At 41.1% G+C, this 24,078-nt stretch overlaps 2 protein-coding genes and 1 non-coding gene across 5 annotated transcripts in view; 2 read left to right on the top strand and 1 right to left on the bottom strand.

The window, feature by feature from the left end:
• Positions 1 to 11,255: 11,255 nt before the first annotated feature.
• Positions 11,256 to 24,078, bottom strand: part of LOC133739947 (serine carboxypeptidase-like 18) — a 52,446-nt gene continuing 39,623 nt past the window's right edge. The window contains exons 12-14 of the mRNA XM_062167771.1: positions 11,695 to 11,808; positions 11,558 to 11,612; positions 11,256 to 11,466 (exon numbers count right to left, since the gene is read on the bottom strand). Coding sequence (XP_062023755.1) covers positions 11,383 to 11,466; positions 11,558 to 11,612; positions 11,695 to 11,808 — 253 coding nt within the window. The 3' untranslated portion in view covers positions 11,256 to 11,382. The remainder of the gene's footprint in view (positions 11,467 to 11,557; positions 11,613 to 11,694; positions 11,809 to 24,078) is intronic.
• Positions 17,490 to 20,652, top strand: LOC133738736 (uncharacterized). Of its 3 annotated transcripts, none has more exons than XM_062166326.1 (6): positions 17,490 to 17,761; positions 17,961 to 18,118; positions 18,741 to 18,789; positions 19,204 to 19,281; positions 19,372 to 19,476; positions 20,386 to 20,652. In XM_062166326.1, exons 3-6 carry the CDS (start codon positions 18,787 to 18,789, stop codon positions 20,521 to 20,523), a joined length of 324 nt encoding a protein of 107 aa, XP_062022310.1. In that variant the 5' UTR covers positions 17,490 to 17,761; positions 17,961 to 18,118; positions 18,741 to 18,786; the 3' UTR covers positions 20,524 to 20,652. The 3 variants fall into 3 exon arrangements, with proteins under 3 accessions (XP_062022310.1, XP_062022309.1, XP_062022308.1); XM_062166325.1 differs by having other exon boundaries at positions 17,490 to 17,765; XM_062166324.1 differs by lacking the exons at positions 17,490 to 17,761; positions 17,961 to 18,118; positions 18,741 to 18,789 and having other exon boundaries at positions 18,796 to 19,281.
• On the top strand, positions 18,874 to 19,003 carry LOC133741557 (small nucleolar RNA snoR86). The gene has a single exon (XR_009862003.1). It is a non-coding gene; the product is annotated as a small nucleolar RNA snoR86 (small nucleolar RNA).

Raw genomic sequence — 24,078 nt, 5'->3', positions numbered from 1 at the left:
AACAGACATGAAATTCAACACATGATAGTCACATATACAAAAAAAAGGCAAGCTATAAAAACCAAAAGCGGCACATATATGCGATAGTCACATATCTCAAATTTCACCATCTCTTAACCTAAAATCAAACCCATCCTCCAATCCATACGTAAATCCAAAATTAGCGTTGGCAGCAGCTTGTGCTGTAATGAAGCAGTGGGATTGCCACCAACTCCCAAAATGAAGCAGTAAACACAAGCCAAGACCAATGCAAATAGGAAGAAATAATAAGTTGCGTCAATTTAGATTAGAAAATAGAATTAAAGATGCCCTCACCTCTTTCAGTGAGTTGATAGAGTTCCACTTTATGCTATCTTCACCTTCACAAGGGATCAATATGTTTCCTGGATATCCTCTGAAATGCACCTATAGAATTGTTCAAAAAATTACTCATGTTTACTTAATATAGCATCTCTAAATCATATTGCTCAATCCTTAATAATCATGTTTACCATGACCAACTAACACTTGTTAGTTTTAAAATTAACAACATATCAAATCCAGAATTGAAAGCTACAACCGTAGTCACATATTATGGAATGACAAATGAGATATAGAAGTAAACTATATTAGATACGCAGGTCTAGAGATACAAATACATATGTAGGTATTGAAGGATAGGGGATTAACACTAGAATTGATATATCCCACCACAGGGGATAGAAAGAGGTAAATTGTAGTAAGGTGAATAGAACCAAACATGTAGATACGAATGGGATTTTATGACTAGAAATCTGCAATAAATGGCCCATTGAAATGTCAAAGATCATTTATGAATTCATATTATAGGATTTCATGACATAACCTTTTATAAAGATTCTTCTAATCCTTCCGTGACTTTATCCCATCCAATAAAAGCTTAGCCTGTTGATGCATAAAATCAAGCTTCTTGACAGATAACTCCATCTCTAAGACCTGCAACTTCCTCCACCTATCATCCCACTCTTTAACCTTTGAGCTCCCAATTGAAGGCATTTTCTGAATCATAACTCTCTCCAAACCTTCCCATCTTGATGAGCAATTTCCAAGCCGCAAAGAATCACTCAGCGATGGGTACTTGGACCAAAAGTCATCGAGCTCAGCAGCCTTAACTCTGCCATTAGCAACATTCATCTCCTCCACTTTTACTTTCTTCTCCACATTCCTCTCAGCCCCAGCATCCGAAACAGGCAATGCCAAGACTGTAGAAGAGTTGTTGTTGTTAGCCTTGGCACTCTTCCTCGGCTTCTTGCTACTGTTCTTTGCACTATCATCTCCCCCATTAGCCTCATCACCCCAAATCTTCTTCGACAAATCAAACGACTTCGACTCATGCGCTTTCGAAAACACCGGGCCCTCCCCATTCTCGCCCTTCTCAGCATTGGTATGGTACTTCTTCTTCAAACTTAATGTAATGAGAAGTTAAAACTTGCAAAATCAAAGAACATCCACAAGAAGCATTATCAATTACTATTTCTAAGATATGGTTGCAAGTCACCTTGAGTACAAGATGACTTGCAACCATATCTTCTCCCTCTCGGTTTCGTAAACCCTATAACGATAGGAATCAGTACATAAGAACAAAATAGATAATCACGTTGATACTGAAAGTCTGTCAGATCTCCTTGTTGACAAATAAAATCTATAGATCACAAATAAAATCACATTGACCACAGATAAACTAAGACAACAAATAAGAGAGAGCAAGGACGAGAACATCTATGATACAGAGTACATACTGTAGCAATAAAATTCACATAATAATCCAAAAAATCATACTCATTGTTTAAAGCTCAGTTTAATTATAATACCCTAGTCACGAGTATCCTAGTTAACAAGTCACAACAACAATATTAACTAGACTTCTATGAAAGGCACTTTGTGTTGAAAAGATACTGAAAACCAGTAAACAAAAGCATATAAACTATGACATTGACCAAATGGATTTGAAGCTTCAGCATTCTTATCTTGCTCTGTAGCAAACATAGCCATTTCTTCAGCAGTGTGTTGGCTACAAAACTTGTCCGGAATCTATAGCAACAAACCAAATCAATATTTACACAGATATAAAATCGATCAAAAATTCAAAGCTAGAAAACTGAAGACAAACCTTGCCGAGTAATTGGATCATAGACATTTGGGAATAAGGCAATACAATTTCGACGGAATCTTAATCGGAATTACTAATCGGAGAGAGAGAGAGAGACCTGAGAGGCTCCGCCGGAGAGATAGAGAACGGACTGCGTGGGAGTAGAGTGAATGGCTTTCACTAGTGCTCTGATTCTGCTATTCATCACATTCGTACAACAAGCAGCCTTTGTCATTTTCTTCTCTTCCTAAACCTCCAACCTCGTTTGCTCTAGAAGGTTCTGCCTATCCCTCTCCTTCGTACTCCATCCCCCAAATCCACGCGCTTCCGATTCGACGAATCGCCGGAGAAGAACATTCTCGTGAAATTCGAATCTCCGGAGCTAGGTTAACGTCCACGCAACTCGTTCCAGGCTTCGGCGAGTTCTTGATCGGCCGGACAGAGAAGCTAGCACTAGAATCGGAGAAACTGAAGAGTCTTCTGCATCTCTTCAATTGCAGAAGAGGATTTGGATTTGGAGGCGAGGAGGAGAGAAAAAGTGGATCTAGGGCACTCTATCTCTTCCATCGCTGAAGAGGATTTGGATTTCAGGGGATAAAGAATAGAAGCAAGGAGATCGAGAGACTGAGAGAGGGGTTTCGTGGAGGGGGGGAGAGGGGTTTCACGATTGAGAGAGCTCGAAAGAGGGGTTTCGTGGAGGAGAGAGAAAGACAGAGAGAGGTTTCACGACTGAGAGAGCTCGAGAGAATTTGTTTCATTTTTCTTTCGGACACGATGTGGCTAGGGCTGGGTAGGAGGCACAATTAAACTTCAATAAATTCTAAAGTGGCTCACACAACAGAAACCTAACAAACTGTTGTAAGAGTGGACTACTGATTTTATATGTTGCCAACTTCACTAGTTCCTTTTCTGGCAAGATCATGTTCACCTTCCCTTTTTGAATTTGGAAGCGTTGAAGATAAATAACGGCAGATTCCGTGGGTTGCTGTGCCATCTGGGTGAGTAAGGCCAGATCGACCTCGGGTTCTATAGCCCCGAAAGTTTCCCTGAACAGCTTCTCCATTGCAGGCCAACTCGCAACTGATCCTGCTTTTAGCCTAGTGAACCAAGTGAAGGCGGCCCCTGATAAAGAAGTAGCGAATATCTTGCACTTCAAGCTATCATCATTCTGATACTGGCCACATTGCACTCCAAACCTAGCCAGGTGGTTTACGGCACTCTTGACATCCTCCCTTAAAAAAGTTGAGAATATGATGTTTTTGTATCCTCTGGGGTAGGGTGCAAGCATGATGTGTGGGGGAAAAGGTCCCTCATAAGCTTCTTCCAGGTTCGGCCTTTGATTCGCGGCTCTGATCATCTCCTCCACTTCATCTCTTCTTACGTATCCTGGATTGGGATGGGGATGCGCTACTATTTTCGTGCCTGGCCAGACAAGAGGTGATGCCGGAGCAACCTGGTTAGTAGTCATCAAGCTGTTCATATGGATTGTATGAGGCTGGAGTGATGGTTGTAAAGTGATAGCAGCTCCCGACTGGCTTTTCAAGAAATGATCCTTCACGAGTGCGATGATTTTGACTGGATTTCTGGCCTAGTCTATCCCGTAGTAACCCTCTGCCAACTCTTGGTAAACATTCTCTGCCCCGTCACTATCATACTGAGAGAATCCAAAGAGGCCGGTGCCGGTGCCCTCGACGAGCCTCACGATCTTGCTCTGCTTCTCGCCAGCAACAGGAACCCTCTCCTTGTTAAAGCTTTGACTGGGCTTTACTTTATGAACTGGAGGAGAAGTCCCTATAGGGGGTATGACAACATTGCTGCTACTCCCCTTGTCTCTGACATTTGGGGGTACGTACTTTCCTGCCCCCATCGGTTGGCTATGACTATTGAGAAGTGCGTTGGGCTCAACGATCGTCTTTTTCAGTACGTCCCTGGCTTGATCCAGATCAGCCTTATGCATGGCAACCTAAGTAGCTAAGCCAGACCTTTCATTGCGAATAGCCGCAACCTCAGAGGCAATATTTTTGCTCTGGGCGGCCTGGGCAGCTATCATACCCACGAGCTGCTCGTGGTTTTCTTTAGTTTGGCACGTAATGCCCTCCACGCGCCCCTGAGACTCCCGCAAATCTCGGTCAGTTCGCTGGATCAGTTTGCGAGTATCTTGTTTCGTCTTCACAAATCCCTTGTTCATCTTTTCCCAGAATATGGTATTGTTAGCCGTCATGATGGCCAACTGCTCCTCTATGCTCCCATTTTTTGGGATGGGGATAGGTATGAAATCATCAGTTGTCACGTCATCCACAACAATATTGGTGGCGGTAGGAATGTCACCGACCTCTTTAGGTTGGAAGGTGACAAGATTTCTGCCCTCAGAAACGGGCTGTGGACTTCCTCCCTGTTCAGATTCCTCAGTTCAGATGATGGCGGGTTCAGGGAAAATCTGCTCGTAACCTGTTCTTCAGAAAGACCACGACAATCCACACGAGAGTGCGGCCTGTAATCGGAGGTCTTATGCTTTGGGCAGTTGACGTAAACCTTTTGGTAAGGGTTACCGCCTGACTTCCCAATGGTGGAGAACTCGAAGAAACTATGGGTCCCACTAGGTGTGCCAAAATGTTTGGCTCCAGTTTTGGTCAACAGTCTCTTTTGGTTGATGTGATTGCGCGGGCATGCCAACACCGTGGGGTGTAGTCGTTGAGGGTGTCCCTTGACCTGACTTCTTTTCAAACGCTTGTGGACGAGGAGAGCACCAACCTCGTCACAGGGTTCTTCTCTATGCCTTGTGAGTGAGGACTTTTGTTGAATCTCTTCGAGTCACCAAATCAATACTCAATATTGTAGATTAAGCAGAGCAATCACTGGGAAGTAGGAGAGAAGCAAGGGTTTTGCTAAAGCGTGACTTTAGCTTCGCTGAGTTGCGAGGGCGTTACCTTTGCTTCGCTAGTTCAACTGACGTTGATGGAGGTTGCAAGGGCGCAACTGGAGTGTTGTCACCGGTGCTAAAGCATATCTTTAGCTTCGCGAGGTTGCAAGGGCGCGACCCAAGCTTGACTGGTTCAACTGAAGTTGAGGGATAAGTTGCTCCTGAGAGACTTTGATAATCTGTAGAGATTAATTGATTGATTGGTTGTCTTTTTTTCTCCTTTTTAGCCTCTATATATAGGCTATTTGCTGTATACTCACCAGGCCATAGTGGATGGCCTTAAACTACAACTATCTTTAATGATGGACAGATAATTAATAATAATCATGTCGGATTGGATATTGCTACAATATAGGCAAAGCTGAGTGCCTATTGGATGCGAACGGCTGGATATGCTTCTTTAATATCCCTTCCGCAATAGTGGCGCACTACTGGAATCAGGATTACCTATTAGTGGCGCACTAATAGAATCATGATGATAGATTCCTGCTTCTCTGCAATTAAAGGTGATTGCATGCTCCTGTATGCCCAACACCTTCCCTTAATTCCACCAGAAACCTTCGCTGTATTTCTTCAAACATCACGTGGGAGGGAATCTTGATGATTACTCGGAACATGTAGTTTGGGCCACTGATATCGGCCCGCTATGCTTAATCCTTTAAAGGATTCTACCAAAAGTACTTTTGGGTTCAAACAATGTGTAATTTAAGTGGTTTGTTCGAAAAAAAAAAAAAATATTCTGAACGATTATTTAAATTAGTTGAATTTCCATGTTCCGGATTTGAAATTACTTATTCAAAATTCGGGGCGTGACAACGATACTCTGTGCGAGTAAGTACATGAAAATGCATTAAGGTGTAGGGACACAGAGAGAGAGCCAAGCATAAATATGTTGTGTTTTAAATTAACGCAACACTATATGTGCACTGAGGTGTATAAGATGTAATGTTGATACGAATAAGAGGCCCTCTTTGAATCAAAGGGTGTTATAGGAGTCTGCCTTTTGGCTAAAGTCGGGAAACTGATATAAGAAATTTCTGTGACTGACTCCTGACTTTGAAAATTCATAACTAATTCCAGAAAATTCCGTTTGGGTGATTCTAGTTCTACAGGACTCTTTAAGATGTCTACTAGAACCCTTTAAAAGGAACCGACCTCAAATTCCCAGTAAATCAGTACAGTTTTGCAAAAGTAAGTGATTGGGTTGAAATTCCATAAAATCTGAAAATGGCTCAAATCCCTTTCCTTGGCCAAAACTTTTTCTCACCCAATGAAGCCACAAAACAAAGTACTATAAAAAACCCCAATATGAAAACAACAATCATCTTAGTAGTAGTTACTTTTGTTCATAAAAAGACTGGATTCTTCAAAGCTAAAATAGTACTACATCATCTTAAATTCTCAAGGTCTTTGAGAGACCAATCACAAATAAACTTGTATCTCACACATCACATTACATAAACAGATCACAGAAACAACATTAGGCATTAGAAATCCAACCTGTTTTGGCCGAGATTCCACTGCAGAACTCGTCTCTTCCATTGCCTGCAAAAATAAAATCATTAAAACCATTTCAATGACCTATCCAAATCAATAAAATCTTAATCTCAATCAAAATGAAAACCAATTCCCTAATTCTTCATATCTCTATAATCCAAAACCAAAATCAATTTCAGAGCCCAATCAAATCCAACTCCGAAACTCCAGAACAAAGAACCATGCAGGAACGAAAACAAACCGAAATCAAAAGGAAGAAAATAAAACCGAGATCAAAACCTCCTTGATATCTCGATCTCCTCTCGATTCCTCTTTCCCTTCTCCCCTCTTCTACAGTACGTTCTCTTCTCTCTCTGCTTTTTTTCGCCTCCTCATTTTCTCTGTGTCGGCAGAAGCCAAATTTTGGTCATTTGGTCGCGGTCTCCTCTCTTTTCCTCTCCCATGTTTTTTGTAATTTACGTTGTTAATCATGGGCAATTTCGAAAGTTTAAAAATTTGACCAAACAATGAACAGTAACAGGGGCTTCGCTTTATATATATATATATATATATATATATATATATATATATATATATATATATATATATATCATTGTGTGTGTATCCCTTCTAGTGAGGGATCCCTTTTTTAGTTTTTTCTAGAGACAGGGCATTAGACTAACTTTTTGATCACATTTTGGCATCTCAACTGTTCAGTTTTTAGGTCCTGATGTGTAGACCACTTCTGCAAATTTTCAGCTAAATTTATTAACATTAAGAAATTCAAAATGGCGATTTAATATTATAATTATGAAAGGTTCAAGTTTGACAGGTCCATTGATTTAATCTAGTTTGATACCTTAAGGATCATCGATTTGGCTGAAAATTTGCATAAGTGATTTACACATTAGGACCTAAAAACTGAATGATTGAGATGTCAAAATGTGATCGAAAAGTTGGTCTAATGCCCAATCCATAGAAAAGACCAAAAAGAGGAATTCCTTAGTAAAAGGGCCCTATATATATACAGGGACGTTCAGAGGAGGACGTGCGTGAAAAAGAAAAAGATGCGGACATGTGATAACCACCGCCGGATTCTATGAATGAGATCCAATGGTTTGATGCTCAGTTCATTAAATTGGCCAACATGGTTTAAAAAAGGGAAAAATTCTCCAACGGTGTCTGGACACTTAGGGGACTTTCAGAATGATACCTGAACTTACAAAGTTATCAATGTGATACCTGGACTCATTTTTTATTATCAACGTGATACCTACGACCAATTTCCGTCACGGAGCCGTTAAATTTTGTCACGGAAATTGGTCGTAGGTATGACGTTGATACGAAAAAATAAGTCCAGGTATCACATTGATAACTTTCTAAGTTCAGGTATCATTCTGAAAGTCCCCTAAGTGTCCAGACACCGTTGGTGAATTTTTCCCAATTTTGCACGTGCGATGCACGTGAGTCACTTAATGAAGACAAAAGGACTGATTTACCCTCAAATTCTTTCTTATTTTTTCTTTTTTTCTTTATTCTTCTTTCTTTCTTTCTTCTTCTTCTTTTCTGGTTTCTTCTTCCCCAGATTTGAATCATCAAGATTCAAATCATCTTGCTCGTTCGATTCCCACTGTCGATCGCCGATCAAACACCCCCACTGCGTCTCAATCCACCTTCATGCACCACAGATGTTTCTGGTTTCCCCAACTTCAAATCCTATAGCAAATTGAAATTGTGCATTGAGGCTTCACCGCTCACTCCGAGTTCATCCCCGCCGCCGCCGCCAATGACTTGACCACCACCACTCTCGTTCTCTCCTCCGACCCCCTTTTATACACCATTGATCAGAAACTCAGACCCCGCCAGCCCTCCACTCTCAAATCACAGCTCCAATCCCACCCCTCCAATCGACGGCCTTGCTAGGCCGATCGTATCCAAGCCGGTCCTGCATGTCGTAGAATTGAATTGCGGTGTGGGCGACGAGCCCGATGCTGCAGTCCCTGGGGCCTTTGGTGGTGCAAACCTTGCTGTGGCGGTCCTTCCGGCCGGTGGCCTTTAGAATGTGGCCTTAAGCCTCCACGATTTCGCTAGCGGTGGAGGAAGAAGTAGTCCTTATCCCCAAACCCAATCGAGAAGCAGCGGAGGACGACGTTGTTGTGCGGTGGTGGAGGTTGTTGTGGCTCTCCCCCATTTTGTTCCTGCATATTCGATGGTGGGTTCTCCGAAAGCGGTGGTGTTGGCAAGAAGAGAAAGAGAGAATAAAGAAACCAAAAAAGAAGAAGAAGAAGAAGAAAGAAAGAAAAGAAATGGGGGAAAAAAAAAGGGGAAAAATTCACCAACGGTGTCTGGACACTTAGGGGACTTTCAGAATGATACCTGAACTTACAAAGTTATCAATGTGATACCTGGACTTATTTTTTCATATCAATGTGATACCTACGACCAATTTCCGTCACGGAGCCGTTAAATTTTGTCACGGAAATTGGTCGTAGGTATGTCGTTGATACGAAAAAATAAGTCCAGGTATCACATTGATAACTTTGTAAGTTCAGGTATCATTCTGAAAGTCTCCTAAGTGTCCAGACACCGTTGGTGAATTTTTCCCTTTAAAAAATAATAATAATCACGTTTATCGACAGAAGTCATAGAACTATGAACCACACACTACCGCCCTCCAAGGGGCACCGACACCAGAACTTCAAAGTTATCGTTTTCTTCTTCCTTTAGATCTGGGTTCTCACTGACATTATAGCTTGGGTTGGTTTTGGGTGAGGGGCATAGTGGTTTGGTGAGGTCACACTGCTGCAGTTAGTGAAGTTAACAAAGGCTACAAAGCGTCCTTACAAATCAGTATGAACTATCCAATTTCTATTCCGATTTTTCTCTGTTTTATCAAATCTATGATGAAAAAAATACTGCACCAGAACTTCAAAGTTCCTCTTTTCTTCTTTCTTTATCATCCACTCAGATTAATAACTCAAATCATATAAGAACCCATAAGGCCATAAGCTGCTAAATATCATTGATCCAAACCCAACATTCATTTCTTACTCAAAATGCTAACTTTGATTAAAAAGAAAGAAAGAAAGAAAGAAAAAGAAAAAAAAAACTCAGATTTTCAGATAGGGAGATTGATGCTTAAAAGGGTCATGATTCTCTGATGGATTGCAATGGGTTGCTTTGAATCTTAAATTGGTTTGATTTCCATTTCCACTTTGTCATTCGGCTTTCGAAGCTTCAATAAATCTATCTATGAGAGAGAGAGAGAGAGAGAGGAGAGAGAGAGAGAGAGGTGAGTTTCCAATCGGTGTTGGCCATGTAGCCTTTTAAATGGAAGCTGAGAATCAACGTCCAATCTCATTGGAAAGAAATTGATGGCTATGATTATACATCCGCATGTTTTTGTTTGTCACGGACGTCGGCCTCTAAACTTCTCTGTGTATATATATATATATATATAATAAAATCAAGTTAGATTTTAATTGATCCGCCCTTTTTCGATTTTCCGGACGTCCGCTTCTGAACCGCATATATATATATATATATATATATATATATATATATATATATATATATATATATATATATATATATATTAGAGCCCTTCTAGTGAGGGATCCATTTTTTTGGTCTTTTCTAGGGATAGGGCATTAGACCATATTTTCGATCATATTTTCACATCTTAACCGTTCAGTTTTTAGGTCCTAATGTATAGATCACTTCTGCAAATTTTCAGCCAATTTGATGATCGTTAAGGCATCCAAAACTGCAATTTACCATTATAAATACTGACGGTTCCGGTTCGACAGATTCGGTCCGTTCGTGTAAATTGCAGTTTTAGATGCCTTAACGATCACCGATTTGGCTGAAAATTTGCAGAAGTGATCTACACATTAGGACCTAAAAAATGAACGGTTGAGATGCCGAAATATAATAAAAACGTTTGTCTAATGCCTATCCCTATAAAAGACCAAAAAAAGGGATCCCTTATTGGAAGGGCCCTGATATATATGTACACACACACACACACACACACGGAGCGGTTCCAAAGAGGACGTCCGCACTGTTGCTAAAGTGCGGACGTCGACGCAGTAGCCTCGATCAAGCTTCTACGGCGCGGTGCCGCTTGCCGGACGGAGGCCAGGGCGACGGACCGGTCTGCAGTCGGGTGGAGTCGCAGGAGATGAGGTTGCAGCTCTGCCCAGAAAGTTGCAGTTGCAGGTCAAGTCGCTACCCAGAACCTGCAACCTCGACCTCCTCCGACCTCGATCGCTGCCCAGAACCGTCTGGGATGCCTCCGGTCTTTGTCCGCCAAGCCCCGAGCAGCCGTCGCCGCCTGAAACGCCGCTGTTGCGTCGCCGTCCGCACTTTAGCGAAGTGCGGACGTCCGCTTCAGAACCGGCCTCTATATATATATATATATATATATATATATATATATATATATTATGAATAAGACTTCAAGTTCAGTTGGGAAAGGAATTGCAATGGTCTTCCCTTGTCTCGGGTTTGACTTCCAACTGAACCCATTTATTTTTATTTTGTCATTTTCGTCTCTCTATTTGTCTCTTTTTTTTTTCTCCTTAATTTCTTGTTTTTGTTTTGCTCTCCACTGTTTTTCTTACTTCTAAATTTTTATTTGTTTTGTACCCCATAATTTTTTCTTTAGGTCTTCTAATTAATAAGAACTCATTCAAATTCCCGCACTAGGCTTCCGAATCTCAAAAACGGACCTGATGAAATACTAGCAAATAAAAGCAGAGGAAAGATTTTACCAACTAGACATTATTTAATCCACTACGGTGCAATCATTCATAGCTTGTTAATCTTAAGAATTAACATTTATTTCTGCTTAATTAAGTTACATCAGTCCAAAGAACTACAGAGGGTAGGCTGCGAACCATCTACTGATCATAGCAAAACATTCTTTAGGATTGAACTCTGGAGCTGTGTGACCGGCTCCCTGCACGAAAGAGAAAAACTTAATCAACTGCTGCTCAAGCAAGTTGTAGTATTTTGAATACCGCGCGTAATTAATTCATGATGGTTCTTGCCTTTACGGTTGCGTATGTCAACTCATATTTTCCCAATGTATACTTCACTTTGTATCTGAGTGGGAAAAGAAATAATAACTATGAGCTATGGGTATTAATTATAACTTAATTCTGCAACAACTGAGATAGAAACCAACCCTGCAATTTGTGCATTAACGAACCAAGGATTCCATTGACTGTCCAGAGTCAAGTTCAGAGATTCTATCCAAGTAGTAGTGCCCACATATGGAATAGTCATGTCATGATCACCACTGTTAACGTACAGATGAATATCGTGTTTAGAAAAAAAGTGATCCAAAAAAGTGCCAAGACGTATTTTTCTATAGATTTTTATTTTTCATCAGATAAATAACTCAAATTCTACAACTAATGTTTCGTGAGTCCAACTGACAACCTCCTATTTACAAAAGGCCGGGAGACTATGCCATTAGACCAAATGGTATAGGATTATTATTTTATAGATTTTGTGAGATAATATAAGGGTGTTGTAGAGAAACTGAAATTGAGAGAAATTGGCTGTGTATTCTCATTGATAATAGGGGCCTCTTTATATAGAGGATTACAATGCATAGAATCTCAATCATACAAGGAAAGTAATCGTACATTGAATAAGAATCTAGATCCTTCTAATTTAACCCTATTACCAGTAGGTCAAGTAACTTAGAGTTTGGGTCAAACACAAATTAGGGTTTACTTGAACACTCCCCCTTGTGTTGCCCAAACGCGGTGCTTCTCTCGTTGCCTCGTTAAAAACCTTACAGAGTAACAAAAACCCAGTGGGACAAAAATAACCTCGGTCGAAGGGGAAAAAGAGCACAACACACCCTTCACGCTTCGAGACGAACATGTAGACATCTCCCCCTGATGTCTGCGCCTCCTCCTGATGACTACGATCATGGGAGTTCAGATAATTTCCGCAAGCCAATTCTTGCCACATGTTTCTCGAACGTGGATTTGGGCAATGACTTAGTAAACAAGTCTGCCACATTGTCCTTAGATCGAACCTGGTTCACTTTGATCTTGAGGAGCTTTTGTTGTTGCTGATTGTAGAAGAATTTGGGCGATATATGCTTGGTGTTGTCGCCTTTGATGGAGCCTTGCTTCATTTGTTCAATGCAAGCAGCATTATCCTCATAAATGCTCGTTGGCTCATCTGTGGTAGACTTCAAACCACAATTGCTTCGAACATGCGTAACTATGGATCGAAGCCATATACATTCACGAACTGCTTCGTGAAGAGCAATAATCTCTGCATGATTCGAAGAGGTAGCGACTAAGGTCTGCTTTATAGACCTCCAAGATATCGGTCTTTCCCATGGTGAAAACATAACCAGTTTGGGAGCGACCTTTGTGTGGGTCAGAGAGGTACCCAGCATCAGCAAAACCTTCCAAAACACTTATATCGTTTTGGGATGGGGAGAGGGAACGCAGTCCACCATGTGTGGCGTCCCTGGCACTTGATGGGTCTGAATCCATCTTCTCTCTGTAGGGATAGAACAAGCCCATATCGATCGTACCACTTAGGTATCGAAAGATATCTTTAACACCAGTCCAATGGTGTCGTGTTGGCGCAGAGCTATATTTAGCTAGCAAGTTCACAGCGAATGAGCTATCCGGTCTTGTGCATTGTGCTAAGTACAATAATGCGCCTATTGCACTTAGGTAGGGCACTTCTGCCTCTAGCACTTCTTCATCGTCATCTTTTGGACGAAATTGATCCTTCTTTGGATCAAGACTACGGACGACCATTGGGGTGCTTGAAGACTTAATCTTGTCAGTGTTGAAACGCCTAAGCATCTTTTGGGTATAAGCTGATTGATGAATCAGGATACCATCTCTACGGTGCTCGAGTTCTAAACCGTGGCAAAACCGTGTTTTCCCAAGATCTTTCATCTCAAACTCGGATTTCAAGTGTTCAGCGGTTTCCCTTAACTCTTTAAGGGTGCCAATTATGTTCATGTTATCGACATAAACCGCTACTATTGCAAATCCGGAATTTGTCCTTTTTATGAACACACATGGGCATAGTTCATTATTGACATATCCCTTTCCAATCAAGTAGTCACTTAGACGGTTATACCACATCCGTTCGGATTGTTTCAATCCATATAGTGAGCGTTTCAATCTAATTGCAAACGCGCTCCGTGGTTTAGAGCCACTTGATTTGGGTAACTGAATTCCGTCTGGAATCTTCATGTATATCTCTGTATCTAGATCCCCATATAGATACGCAGTAACCACATCCATAAGCTGCATGTTCAGTTTTTCAGAAACTACCAAACTGACAAGGTAGCGGAACGTTATGACGTCCATTACGGGAGAATAGGTCTCCTCGTAGTCGATTCCAGGGCGTTGTGAGAAACCTTGCACCACAAGGCGAGCTTTGTACCTTACAATATCGTTTTTCTCATTACGCTTTCTAACGAATACCCATTTGTGACCAACTGGTTTGGTGTTGGGCGGTATTGGCACAACTGGTCCGAATACCTTTCTTTTCGCTAGAGAATCAAGTTCTGCCTAGATCGCATCTTTCCATTTTGGCCAATCAGCTCTACGTTGGCATTCATCAACGGAGCGTGGTTCGATGTCATCGGTCTCAATAATCTCACGCGCCACTGAATACGCGAATACATCATCAATGATGATGGAGCTTCTTTCCCACGTCTCATGTACACTAGTGTAATTTACAGAGATCTCTACGTTCTCAGGGATAGGTTCTGACATTGAGGCGTCCCCCAATGATGTCTCTTGGACATAACCATAATCCGGAACATTCTCATGGGACGGATTTTGAGTATCGATGATCAAAGGATTTGTTTGTGCCTCATTCGCTCTCTTTCTAGGGCGAGTATCCTTCGAACCAATCGGTCTACCGCGCTTCCTTGCGGGACCTGCAGCCATAGATGCCACATCATTGCCATGTTGAGCAATGGCGCCATCTCCTGGTGTCACAGGAGTGGTGTGATGTCCAGTATTTGGGACATCGATCCTTGCAGGCACGTTTGCAGCAGGTATGTGTGATCTCGTCACTTTGGCAACATCAGAAAACGCATCAGGCAGAGTGTCTGCTACGTTCTGGAGCTCGATTATTCTTCGCACTTCAAGTTCGGACTGTGCGGTACGGGGATCGAGATGAGACATAGTGGGGACAGACCACGACAATTCCTATGGTTCCTGTTGAACATCTGTGTTCTTATCTCCCCCTAACGATGGGAAGACTGTCTCATCAAAGTGACAATCCGCAAATCTAGCGGTAAAGAGATCGCCTGTCAAGGGTTCAAGGTAGCGGACGATCATTGGAGATTCATATCCAACATAAATGCCCATTCGTCGTTGTGGACCCTTCTTAGTACGCTGTGGCGGCGTAATAGGCACATAAATGGCACACCCAAAAATGCGTAAGTGCGAGATATCAGGCTCGTACCCAGTCACTAGCTGTAACGCAGAGTAAGATTGGGTTGCAGTGGGTCGTAGACGAATTAGTGTCCCTGCATGCAATACTGCATATCCCCAAACAGAAACAGGGAGATTGGTGCGCATAACCAATGTCCGTGCTATCATCTGTAGTCGTTTGATAACGGCTTCTGCGAGACCATTTTGGGTATGAACATGGGGAACTGGATGCTCTACATCAATCCCCAGTGACATGCAATAGTCATCAAACATTTTCGATGTAAACTCCCCAGCATTATCAAGTCGAATTGACTTAATAGGATGGTCAGGGTAGTGAGCCCGTAGACGGATAATCTGGGCGAGGAGTTTAGCATAAGCAGCATTGCGAGTGGACAACAGCGCGACATGTGACCAACGTGTCGACGCATCAACCAATACCATAAAGTATTTAAAAGGTCTACATGATGGTTGAATTGGTCCACATATATCCCCTTGGATTCTCTGTAAGAACGGAATGAGTATTTTGGGATCCTTTGCGTAGGACGGTTTTGGTCCTAATTTCCCGAATGAACAGGCTTCGCAGAAAGAGCGAGGGGCCTTAGAAGCAACCAATGAGGATTTTGGTTGGGCCGGAGCGTCTGTAGCGCTATTAGAAGCAAAATGTGTGATTACATCTCCCATCATGGCGTTAGAGCTATGGAAATTGGTGTGTGTGGCGTCGTGGCCACTAGGAGGAACAACCATGGCGTCATGCTCATGATTGGCGCCATTAATGGCGTCATCACATGGGACTTGGGCGGCCCTATGGCGCCCCAAGACGGCTGCAGCGCCAGATACTGCAATTGTTGCGGTCTTGCTAAGTCCAGGAATCAATTTTCGATTCTTGCTTCTTCTCACTCTAAAGAATGGATGTCCGTGTGAAGTCTTTAGTATACGGAGCATCATATCACGACCAGGATGTCCTAGTCGGTCATGCCAAAGCCAATATGTGTCTGAATCCAAGAGATCTTCTCTTATGACATTATTGGATTCAATAGGTCGAATTGTAGTGACATAAAGTCCACTAGATTGACACATAAGCTTCTCTAAGATGCGCTTTCTTCCGCAATCATTAGAGGTAATGCAAAGGAATTCTATTCCGTTCTCACTATGTGTTTCCGCATGGAATCCGTTGGCTCTAATATCTTTAAAGCTCAATAAGGTTCGATTTGCCTTAGGAGCGTAGAGAGCTTCAGTGACTTTAATCAAGGTGCCATTGGGCAAAAGGAATTGGGTCATTCCATGTCCTTGAACTAAACCTGATGGCCCAGCCATCGTAGTCACAGATGAATATGTAGGCAACTTCTCTAAGAATAATTGCCTATGTCGTAGAATGGTGTGCGTAGTCGCACTATCCGCAAGACATTGTAGTTCATCCATTCCTTGAAAAGAAAAAGCTCATAATTAAAAAGGAGTCATAAAGAAAAGCACTCAACTTTTATTAATAAGCCAAACGGAACTACATCATCGTTTCTTTAACCAAAGAAAATCTAATCCAATAAACTAGCTAATGCAAAACAATGGTAGTCGTCTAACTCCTTTCGGTAATTCCAATGCGAATGAGACCAGGTGAGTAGAGAGATGTCGGTGGAGCAAGGCTCGCTTAAGTACCACTTATCTCAAAACCTTCCTAGACATCACACTTACATTGAGTACGCCTACTTTGAAGAAAGACTAATAGCATTGGCATCTACTACAAAAATAATATGGCAATTGCCTACATCTCTTGGAAAATAAAAAGACTTAATCAAAATCGCCAGTTTCTGGGTCTTGATTCTTGTAGTCTTCCACCCTTAGATCCAGATCGCCATCTTGATCTTCTTGTTCCATGTAATTTGCCTCCCTTGCTTCACGATACGTCTTGTACTCGTTTGCAACATTCTGAGGTGCTTTACATGCTTTGGCCCAATGTTCAGTTGATCCACATCGAAAACAAACATCATTATGGTCAGGCTCCCTTGATCGAGGCGCCTTTGGGGCGCGATTTGGACGACCAATCACTACACCAATTTCGGAATCAGACAACACATATCAGACGACAGCAAACATTTTAACTGTCGTCTGATTATATCAAACGACAGCAAGAAATATTCTGTTGTCTAAGTTTTCGAATCCAACAACAGTTTTTTCTTGGCTCTTGTGCAATAGCATTTCAGACAATGGTTGATTTTTTTGATGTTGTCTGAATTAATTCATTCAGACAACAGTTATTATGTGATGTTGTCCAAGGTTCATTTATACAATGGTTGATTTTTGCTGTTGTCTGATTATTTTCAATCACACAACTGTTATTTGGTGTATGTTGTCTGATATCTCTTAAGTCAATGCCTGGTGAAAGATGTTGTCTGATTTGAGTATTTCAGACAATAGTTTTTAATTTTTCTGTTGTCACATTTGTTTCAGACAATGCACCTTATTTGATGTCGTCTGAGTTTTAAAGTAATTTTTTTTTTCGATACAATAGCTGACTTTTAGATAGTTAGGGTTTTTGACACTTTAACACTTGGACAAAATCAAAACCCAATTAAACTCTTATTGCCTCTCTCCATTCGAGCAAATCACCCACGTCCCGCCTCCAGCTCAAAATCACTGTCGAGCTCCCGCCCTCAGTCCCGCTCTCAACCATCTCTCTCTCTCTCTCTCTCTCTCAGCTTCTCTCAGACGCACTCTCACTCCCATTTTCTCACACAGTCTCAAACCATGTCGTCGGAGCTTTCAACCATCAAAGCTTGCTTGCGAGGTTCTTGAAGAAAGCAAGCTCGTTCTTTCGAAGTAGGTACGGATATTTCGTATTGGTTTTTATTGAATTGGAATTGGGAATTAGGGTTTTGTTGCAATCGATTTTAGGTGGGGCTTTGTATTGAATTGGGGATTAGGGTTTTGTATTGAAATCGATTTTGGGTGGGATGTAGATTTCTGTTTAGTTTGAATTGGAATTGGATTGAGGTACTGATGACTTTTGCTTACCTAGATTGGAGACTGAGGAGAAGCAAGTGGTCAGACTAAGGTTGTAGCGGAAGCTCTGTCATTTGGGCAAGAGTTGAAGCTGTGAAGAACAATGACAATGTGTACCTTGGATCAAGAACCCAGCTGAATAAAGAGACAAAATTGGTCAAAATTTTAAGTAAGGTAAGTTGGGATTTCTTTCAAGGGTATGAAGTCATGATACTGTAAATATGAAATTTGTGATGTTTGAATTAAGTTGCAAAGCTTTAGCTGTAATCATGGTTCGATATTATCTGGAAGCTAAGGAATGAATTTGTCAGAGTCATTATCACAAGTTCATGTTATTTTGCGTAGTTAACGGTTAAGGCATTAAGCCAATGGGATAATTATAAGTTTGTTTGTGGTATATATGAAAACTATGAGTTGGGACCTGGTGTATATGTTGTTAATTAATTTGGTATAGTTTCTAGTACACTTAGTTTATCATTGATTGTGTTACTGGACAAAATTTCTAAGTACGTGTGCACCTTGTGTGTTAATGATGGCATAGAGGTGTAGAGCCTTGCATTTTGGGATCATATGAATTTCTTGTCAAATAGAATTTTAAGAACTCTGGTCACTTAAGCATGAGTTTGGTTTGAACTGAAGAAAACCTAAATTATGTGATGTCCATTGATTGGTATGCAAACTTTGTCCGTCACAAATGTAATTCTGATTCTTAAACTGATTATGGCTTACATTTCTATTCTTTTGTTTTTCCAATTAAAGAATCTCATTGGCTTCATGTGTCCTTACATCCATGTAGGGTTTTAACTTGGCCTCAAGGAGTTTCCCAGTCATAAGTACTGTAAATGGTATGATTTCTCTTCTATTCTTTTCCTAAGCTTCATTACTTGAAGAACTTTTCATTCATGAAAGAAAAAAGAAGCCAATTTGCAGAGCAAGGGCGTCCAATATCTAAATATGGCACAAATTGCATTGAAGGTTGGCAATAATAATATCAAGTGATTCTCCAAGGTTATCAAATTCTAATTATGTTGATTATGGCCTCGAACAAGTCACAACATTCTTCCTGTAAATGTAACCAGCTAATTGTAACCATTTGTACTAATCTTCTATTATGTTACATGAACTGTTCTCAAAAAAGAAAAAAAGAAAAATACATGGTCTCACTCTCACCTGACTACTTTTATATTTTAAACCCCCAACTTTGTACACCTGTTTTGATGATTGAGCTGTGCTGCTTATTCATTCTTCGACTGCTGCAGGGTGTCAGGAATGAAGAAGAGGAGTTCAGTACTGGACCACTCTCGATTCTTATGATGAGTGTCAAGAATCATACACAGGTAATGCTTTCTCATAATTTTCTGTCCATTCAGGCTTTACATATCTAGGCAAAGTATTGTGATTGAAATTGGTTCCCATTGTGCAAGTAGGTCCTCATCAATTGCCGCAACAATAGAAAGCTTTTTGGCACTATGAGAGCATTTGATCGGCATTGCAACATGGTTCTGGAAAATGTCAAGGAGATGTGGACTGAGGTACTTTTTTTCAATCTCTGTTTCTAATTTTCGTTGCTTTCAGTAGGTTAAATTTCTTGATTTTCAAAGGTCTTTTGGAGAGACAATCTTTACAATATGCTTTTAAACATGAAAGGTTTGGATTATGAAAGTCTAAAGTGAGACTACATTAATTACAAGTGTGTAATCAGGTTAACCCCTGCGGTGTACTTGAGAATCATCCTTTTTTCTGGTTTTTACAGTGCACAGTTCTTCACATCTCTTTCTTTTTTGTGGCCATACCAAGAGATTATTGTATGTACCTTCATTTAAAACTAGATTATATCATAATGTTATAGGTCACCCTTTTGGCTGAAATGTTAACCATTCTGGGTAATGAATCTGATTTGTATAAACAAATATAATTTTCTGGGCAGTGTGAACTAGCAATAATTGCAAATGTGTCAAGGTTTCCTTTTCATAACTTAACTCATAGTGTTTATTATCACCGCCTTATGTAGTGGGCATGGGTTATTATATAGAAGTAGTAATGTCCAAATGTGTAAGATGCGTAAACTATGTGCTTCGATGCAGGTTCGTCATGATATTCCTATATAACTCATGTAAAAGTTGTTGTAATGCCAAAGAAGCTCTCTTGCTGTTCCTAAGAGAACTCAGATTTTTTGTTTTATCTGCTTTAACAGATGAAATGCAATGATGTCTTGTTTTCTTTTTGTTAAAGTACATAGCACAAACTGATAAGCATTTTACGATCAAGGGCTTTTGCGTTATTTTTTTTATATGATTTCCCCTGTTTATCAGTCCCGAGTGTACATAAATTATTTGATTGACTTGGGTCAATCTACTTTTTATAAGAGCTTTAGTATTTGATCACGATGCTCTCAATACCTTGATAGTTTATTAATTGCATCTACTTTTCTTTCCTTGCAGTGGTTTTTCTTACAACTCTCAATGGTACAATACCAAAGGAATGGGCTTCAAGCTTGCAGTGATTTTACTAACAACCATCTTGGGAGATCATGCAAATTGTATTCATTTTTATTATCATGTAAAGCTCATGAAACTTGAAAGCTTGTTAAGCTAATGAAATAGATATAGGCACTTAGGCAAGGTTAATTCCTATGTAAATCTTGGGATGAATACTGCTCATGGAATAAAATGGTTTTTGGAATCAAGGATGTGTTGTTCAATTGTACAGGATGTATGTCTTCTCTTCTATCTCAGACAATTCAATACCAACAGTAAACCATTGTCTAACAAATGAACATAAAGAAAAAAGAAAGAAAAAACTGTTGTCTGAAGCAATGACACACAATAGCTTTAATAGTTTTCCTGTTGTCTTGTTCAAAGCCAGTCAATAGTATTCAATTACATTGCTGATCTACAAGCTTCATTCAGACAACAGTTTTTGTACAAATCAATGTTCTCTAAATATTCATTACACGTCAACATTCTTCCAGGGTCTGCCAACTGAAATTACTTTGCACAAGAGTTTCGGTACCAATTGCTGTTGTTCTTCGTGGTATTCAGACAACAGACGGTGTAGTAGCTGCTGTTGTAGTAAACTTTGTCAGACGACAGTTTTGTGGTATTGTTTGATTCATGTATCAGACGGCATTGAGATAGACAACAGCAGCGCCTATTATCAGACGACAGTGAAAAATTGTCGTCTGATTGAAAAATTGGTGTAGTGAATGTTCTTGGTGGCGTTACCACCATGGTCGAAGGCTCCACCTCTCTCTCTCTTCACACGTTGACCTCCACGGTTTCGTGTACGCCTCTCTTGGCGATTTCCTTCCTCTTTAGGGCGAAAATATGGACCAGAACGTCCAGAATTGTCCCTACTCTTAAGGTTTCGCTCCTTGCGTCCTCCCTTGGGGGCGCGACTATAGTTAGACTCCGGAATAGACTTAGTTCCCACGGGTCTAGCATTATAGTTCTTCACAAGTATGTTGTCGTGCTTTTCAGCTACATTCATGGCGCTAATGAGCTCATGAAATCTTGTGATACGTCCTGCTTTCACATCAATCCGATAATTCTTTGAAATCATCAGGGCAGAGACGGGGAAGGTAGAGAGAGTCTTCTCGATCAACATCGTATCAGTTATGGCTTGGCCACAAAACTCCATCAGAGACTTGATACGAAGAGCTTCTGAGTTATAATCAAGTACAGACTTGAAATCACAAAAGCGGAGGCTATGCCATCGCACTTCTAAATCAGGAAGCAGGGAGTCACGAACGTTGCCAAATCACTGCTCAAGTTCTACCCATAGCTTTCTTGGGTCTTCCTTATTGAGGTATTCACTTTGGAGCGCGTCATTCATGTGCCTTGTCATGAGAATGATGGTTTTAGCTTGACTTGCTTCAAAAGCAGCAGCTTGCTCAATAGAGAGCACGTTCTGACTAGGCTCTTGGATGGCTCCCAGAAGTCCATCAGCCTTAAGATGTTGGCGCACATCACGGACCCACCTATGGTATCCAGCACCAGTTGTTTCCAGTGGAACAAAGCTCAACTTGTTCAGGTTACTCATCCTGAAAAACAACAAGAAAATAGGGTTAGTTTCGGAGCGAAAAAGGCTACCACGAAAAACTATAAAATTGCTGAGCGTAGTCGCTTCCAAGAAATTAGGGATTTTCTGAGCGTAGTCACTTCCAAGAAAATCCGATTCCAAGAGGGGTTTTGGATTAGATCGAAACAATGATGTAAGTGGTCGATCGTTTTTCTTCTCAACAAACTCTAAGTTTGGAGGACTCTACAAGCTCCAAGCTTGGAGTGAGCACGAACCCCCACAGTTCGGCTATTGGTCTCCCCTATGAAGAAGAAAGGGGGGTAGAAGAAGGGATGTTGGAAGTCCCCGAGAAAAAGAAGAAGAAATTGAAAAACTTCAAAAACGGGAACTTTTAGAAAAGATTTACCTTGAAAACTGATCGGAAATTCTTGACCGGAGAAGTTATTGTAGTTGGCCGGAAAAAGTCGCCGGAAAGTGGCCGGAAAAGTAGCCGGAAAAAGGTTGACCGTCGTTGACTGACGTTGACCGGGGGTGCTGACGTGGCGGTCGGTTGCTGACGTGGGCTGCTGACTGGACGCTGATGTCAGTGGGCCTGCTTCTGGGCTTCTGGGCTTGGTGGATCCGCTTCTGCTTCTGGGCCTTTGGTTGACTTCTGGGCTTGGTTGACTGAAGCAGATGCAAAGGATGCAGGCCGCCGACGGTTCGGTGTGCAGTCACTTCAGGCGGCCGGTTCTGGTGGTTCTGGGCCGGTTCCGGTGGTGATATTTCGGCTCCGGTGATCTGGGGTCAGGATGCAGCTTCTGGTGGAGTATAGCAGCAGCAGGCAGGGAGGAAGGCTTCGAACCGGGCAGAGGGGTTTTCTGTATTTCAGGTGGCCAGTCTGGGTATTTTCCTGCCGGTTCTGGGCTTCTGGAGGAGAGAGCTTCAAGGAGGGCGGCGGAGGTTTCTGGGATTTGAAAGCTACGACTATTAGGTTTCAGGATTAGGACTTTGTGCTGATAACGTGTTGTAGAGAAACTGAAATTGAGAGAAATTCGCTGTGTATTCTCATTGATAATAGGGGCTTCTTTATATAGAGGATTATAATGCATAGAATCTCAATCATAAAAGGAAAGTAATCGTACATTGAATAGGAATCTAGATCCTTCTAATTTAACCCTATTACCACTAGGTCAAGTAACCTAGAGTTTGGGCCAAACACAAATTAGGGTTTACTTGAACAAAGGGTTAATTTTGTTTTATTTCTTTGACCTTTATAACTCAGATGTAGTTCTAATAAAATCACAAGTATCTTTTTTCTAGGAACATGGTTAACCGAAATAAGTCCCCAATAATCAATTCTCATCGACTGTGATACTCACCAGTTTTAATCCATAATCAATACTCACCAATAATCATTAGCTTGTTGTTAAATTATTTTATTAATTGATCGATATGTCATGACGTATGTCTGGTGTGCCCTCTTTTATTATGATGTGTCAATACATAATATGCAAAATTACATTATAGGTGACGAGAATTTCAAAATATTTTCCACATGTTGTAGAGAAACTGAAATTGAGAGGAATTTGCTGTGTATTCTCATTGATAATAGGGGCCTCTTTATATAGAGGATTACAATGTATAGAGTCTGAATCATACAAGGAAAGATAATCTCTAGATTCTTCTAATTAAACCCTATTACCACTAGGTCAAGTAACCTAGAGTTTGGGCCAAACACAAATTAGGGTTTTACTTGAACACTCCCCCTTGTGTTGCCCAAACGCGGTGCTTCTCTCGTTGCCTCGCAAAAAACCTTGCCGAGTAACAAAAACCCAGTGGGAAAAAAATAACCTCGGTCGAAGGGGAAAAAGAGCACAACACACCCTTCACGTTTCGAGACCATACATGTAAACATCTCCCCCTGATGTCTGCATCTCCCCCTAATGACAACAGTCATGGGAGTTCGGATAACTTCCGCAAACGATGCTACCAACATGTTTCTCGAAAGTGGAATTGAGGCAATGACTTAGTGAGCAAGCCTGCCACACTGTCCTCAGATTGAACCTAGTTCACTTTGATCTTGAGGAGAGTCTGTTATTGCTGATTATCCTTGGTGTTGTCGCTTTTGATGT

Source organism: Rosa rugosa, chromosome 3 (genome assembly GCF_958449725.1).
Source record: "Rosa rugosa chromosome 3, drRosRugo1.1, whole genome shotgun sequence".
Classification (NCBI taxonomy): Eukaryota; Viridiplantae; Streptophyta; class Magnoliopsida; order Rosales; family Rosaceae; genus Rosa; species Rosa rugosa.
The sequence above is the reverse complement of the archived record's forward strand: the minus strand, read 5'-3'. Positions and strand labels throughout refer to the sequence as shown.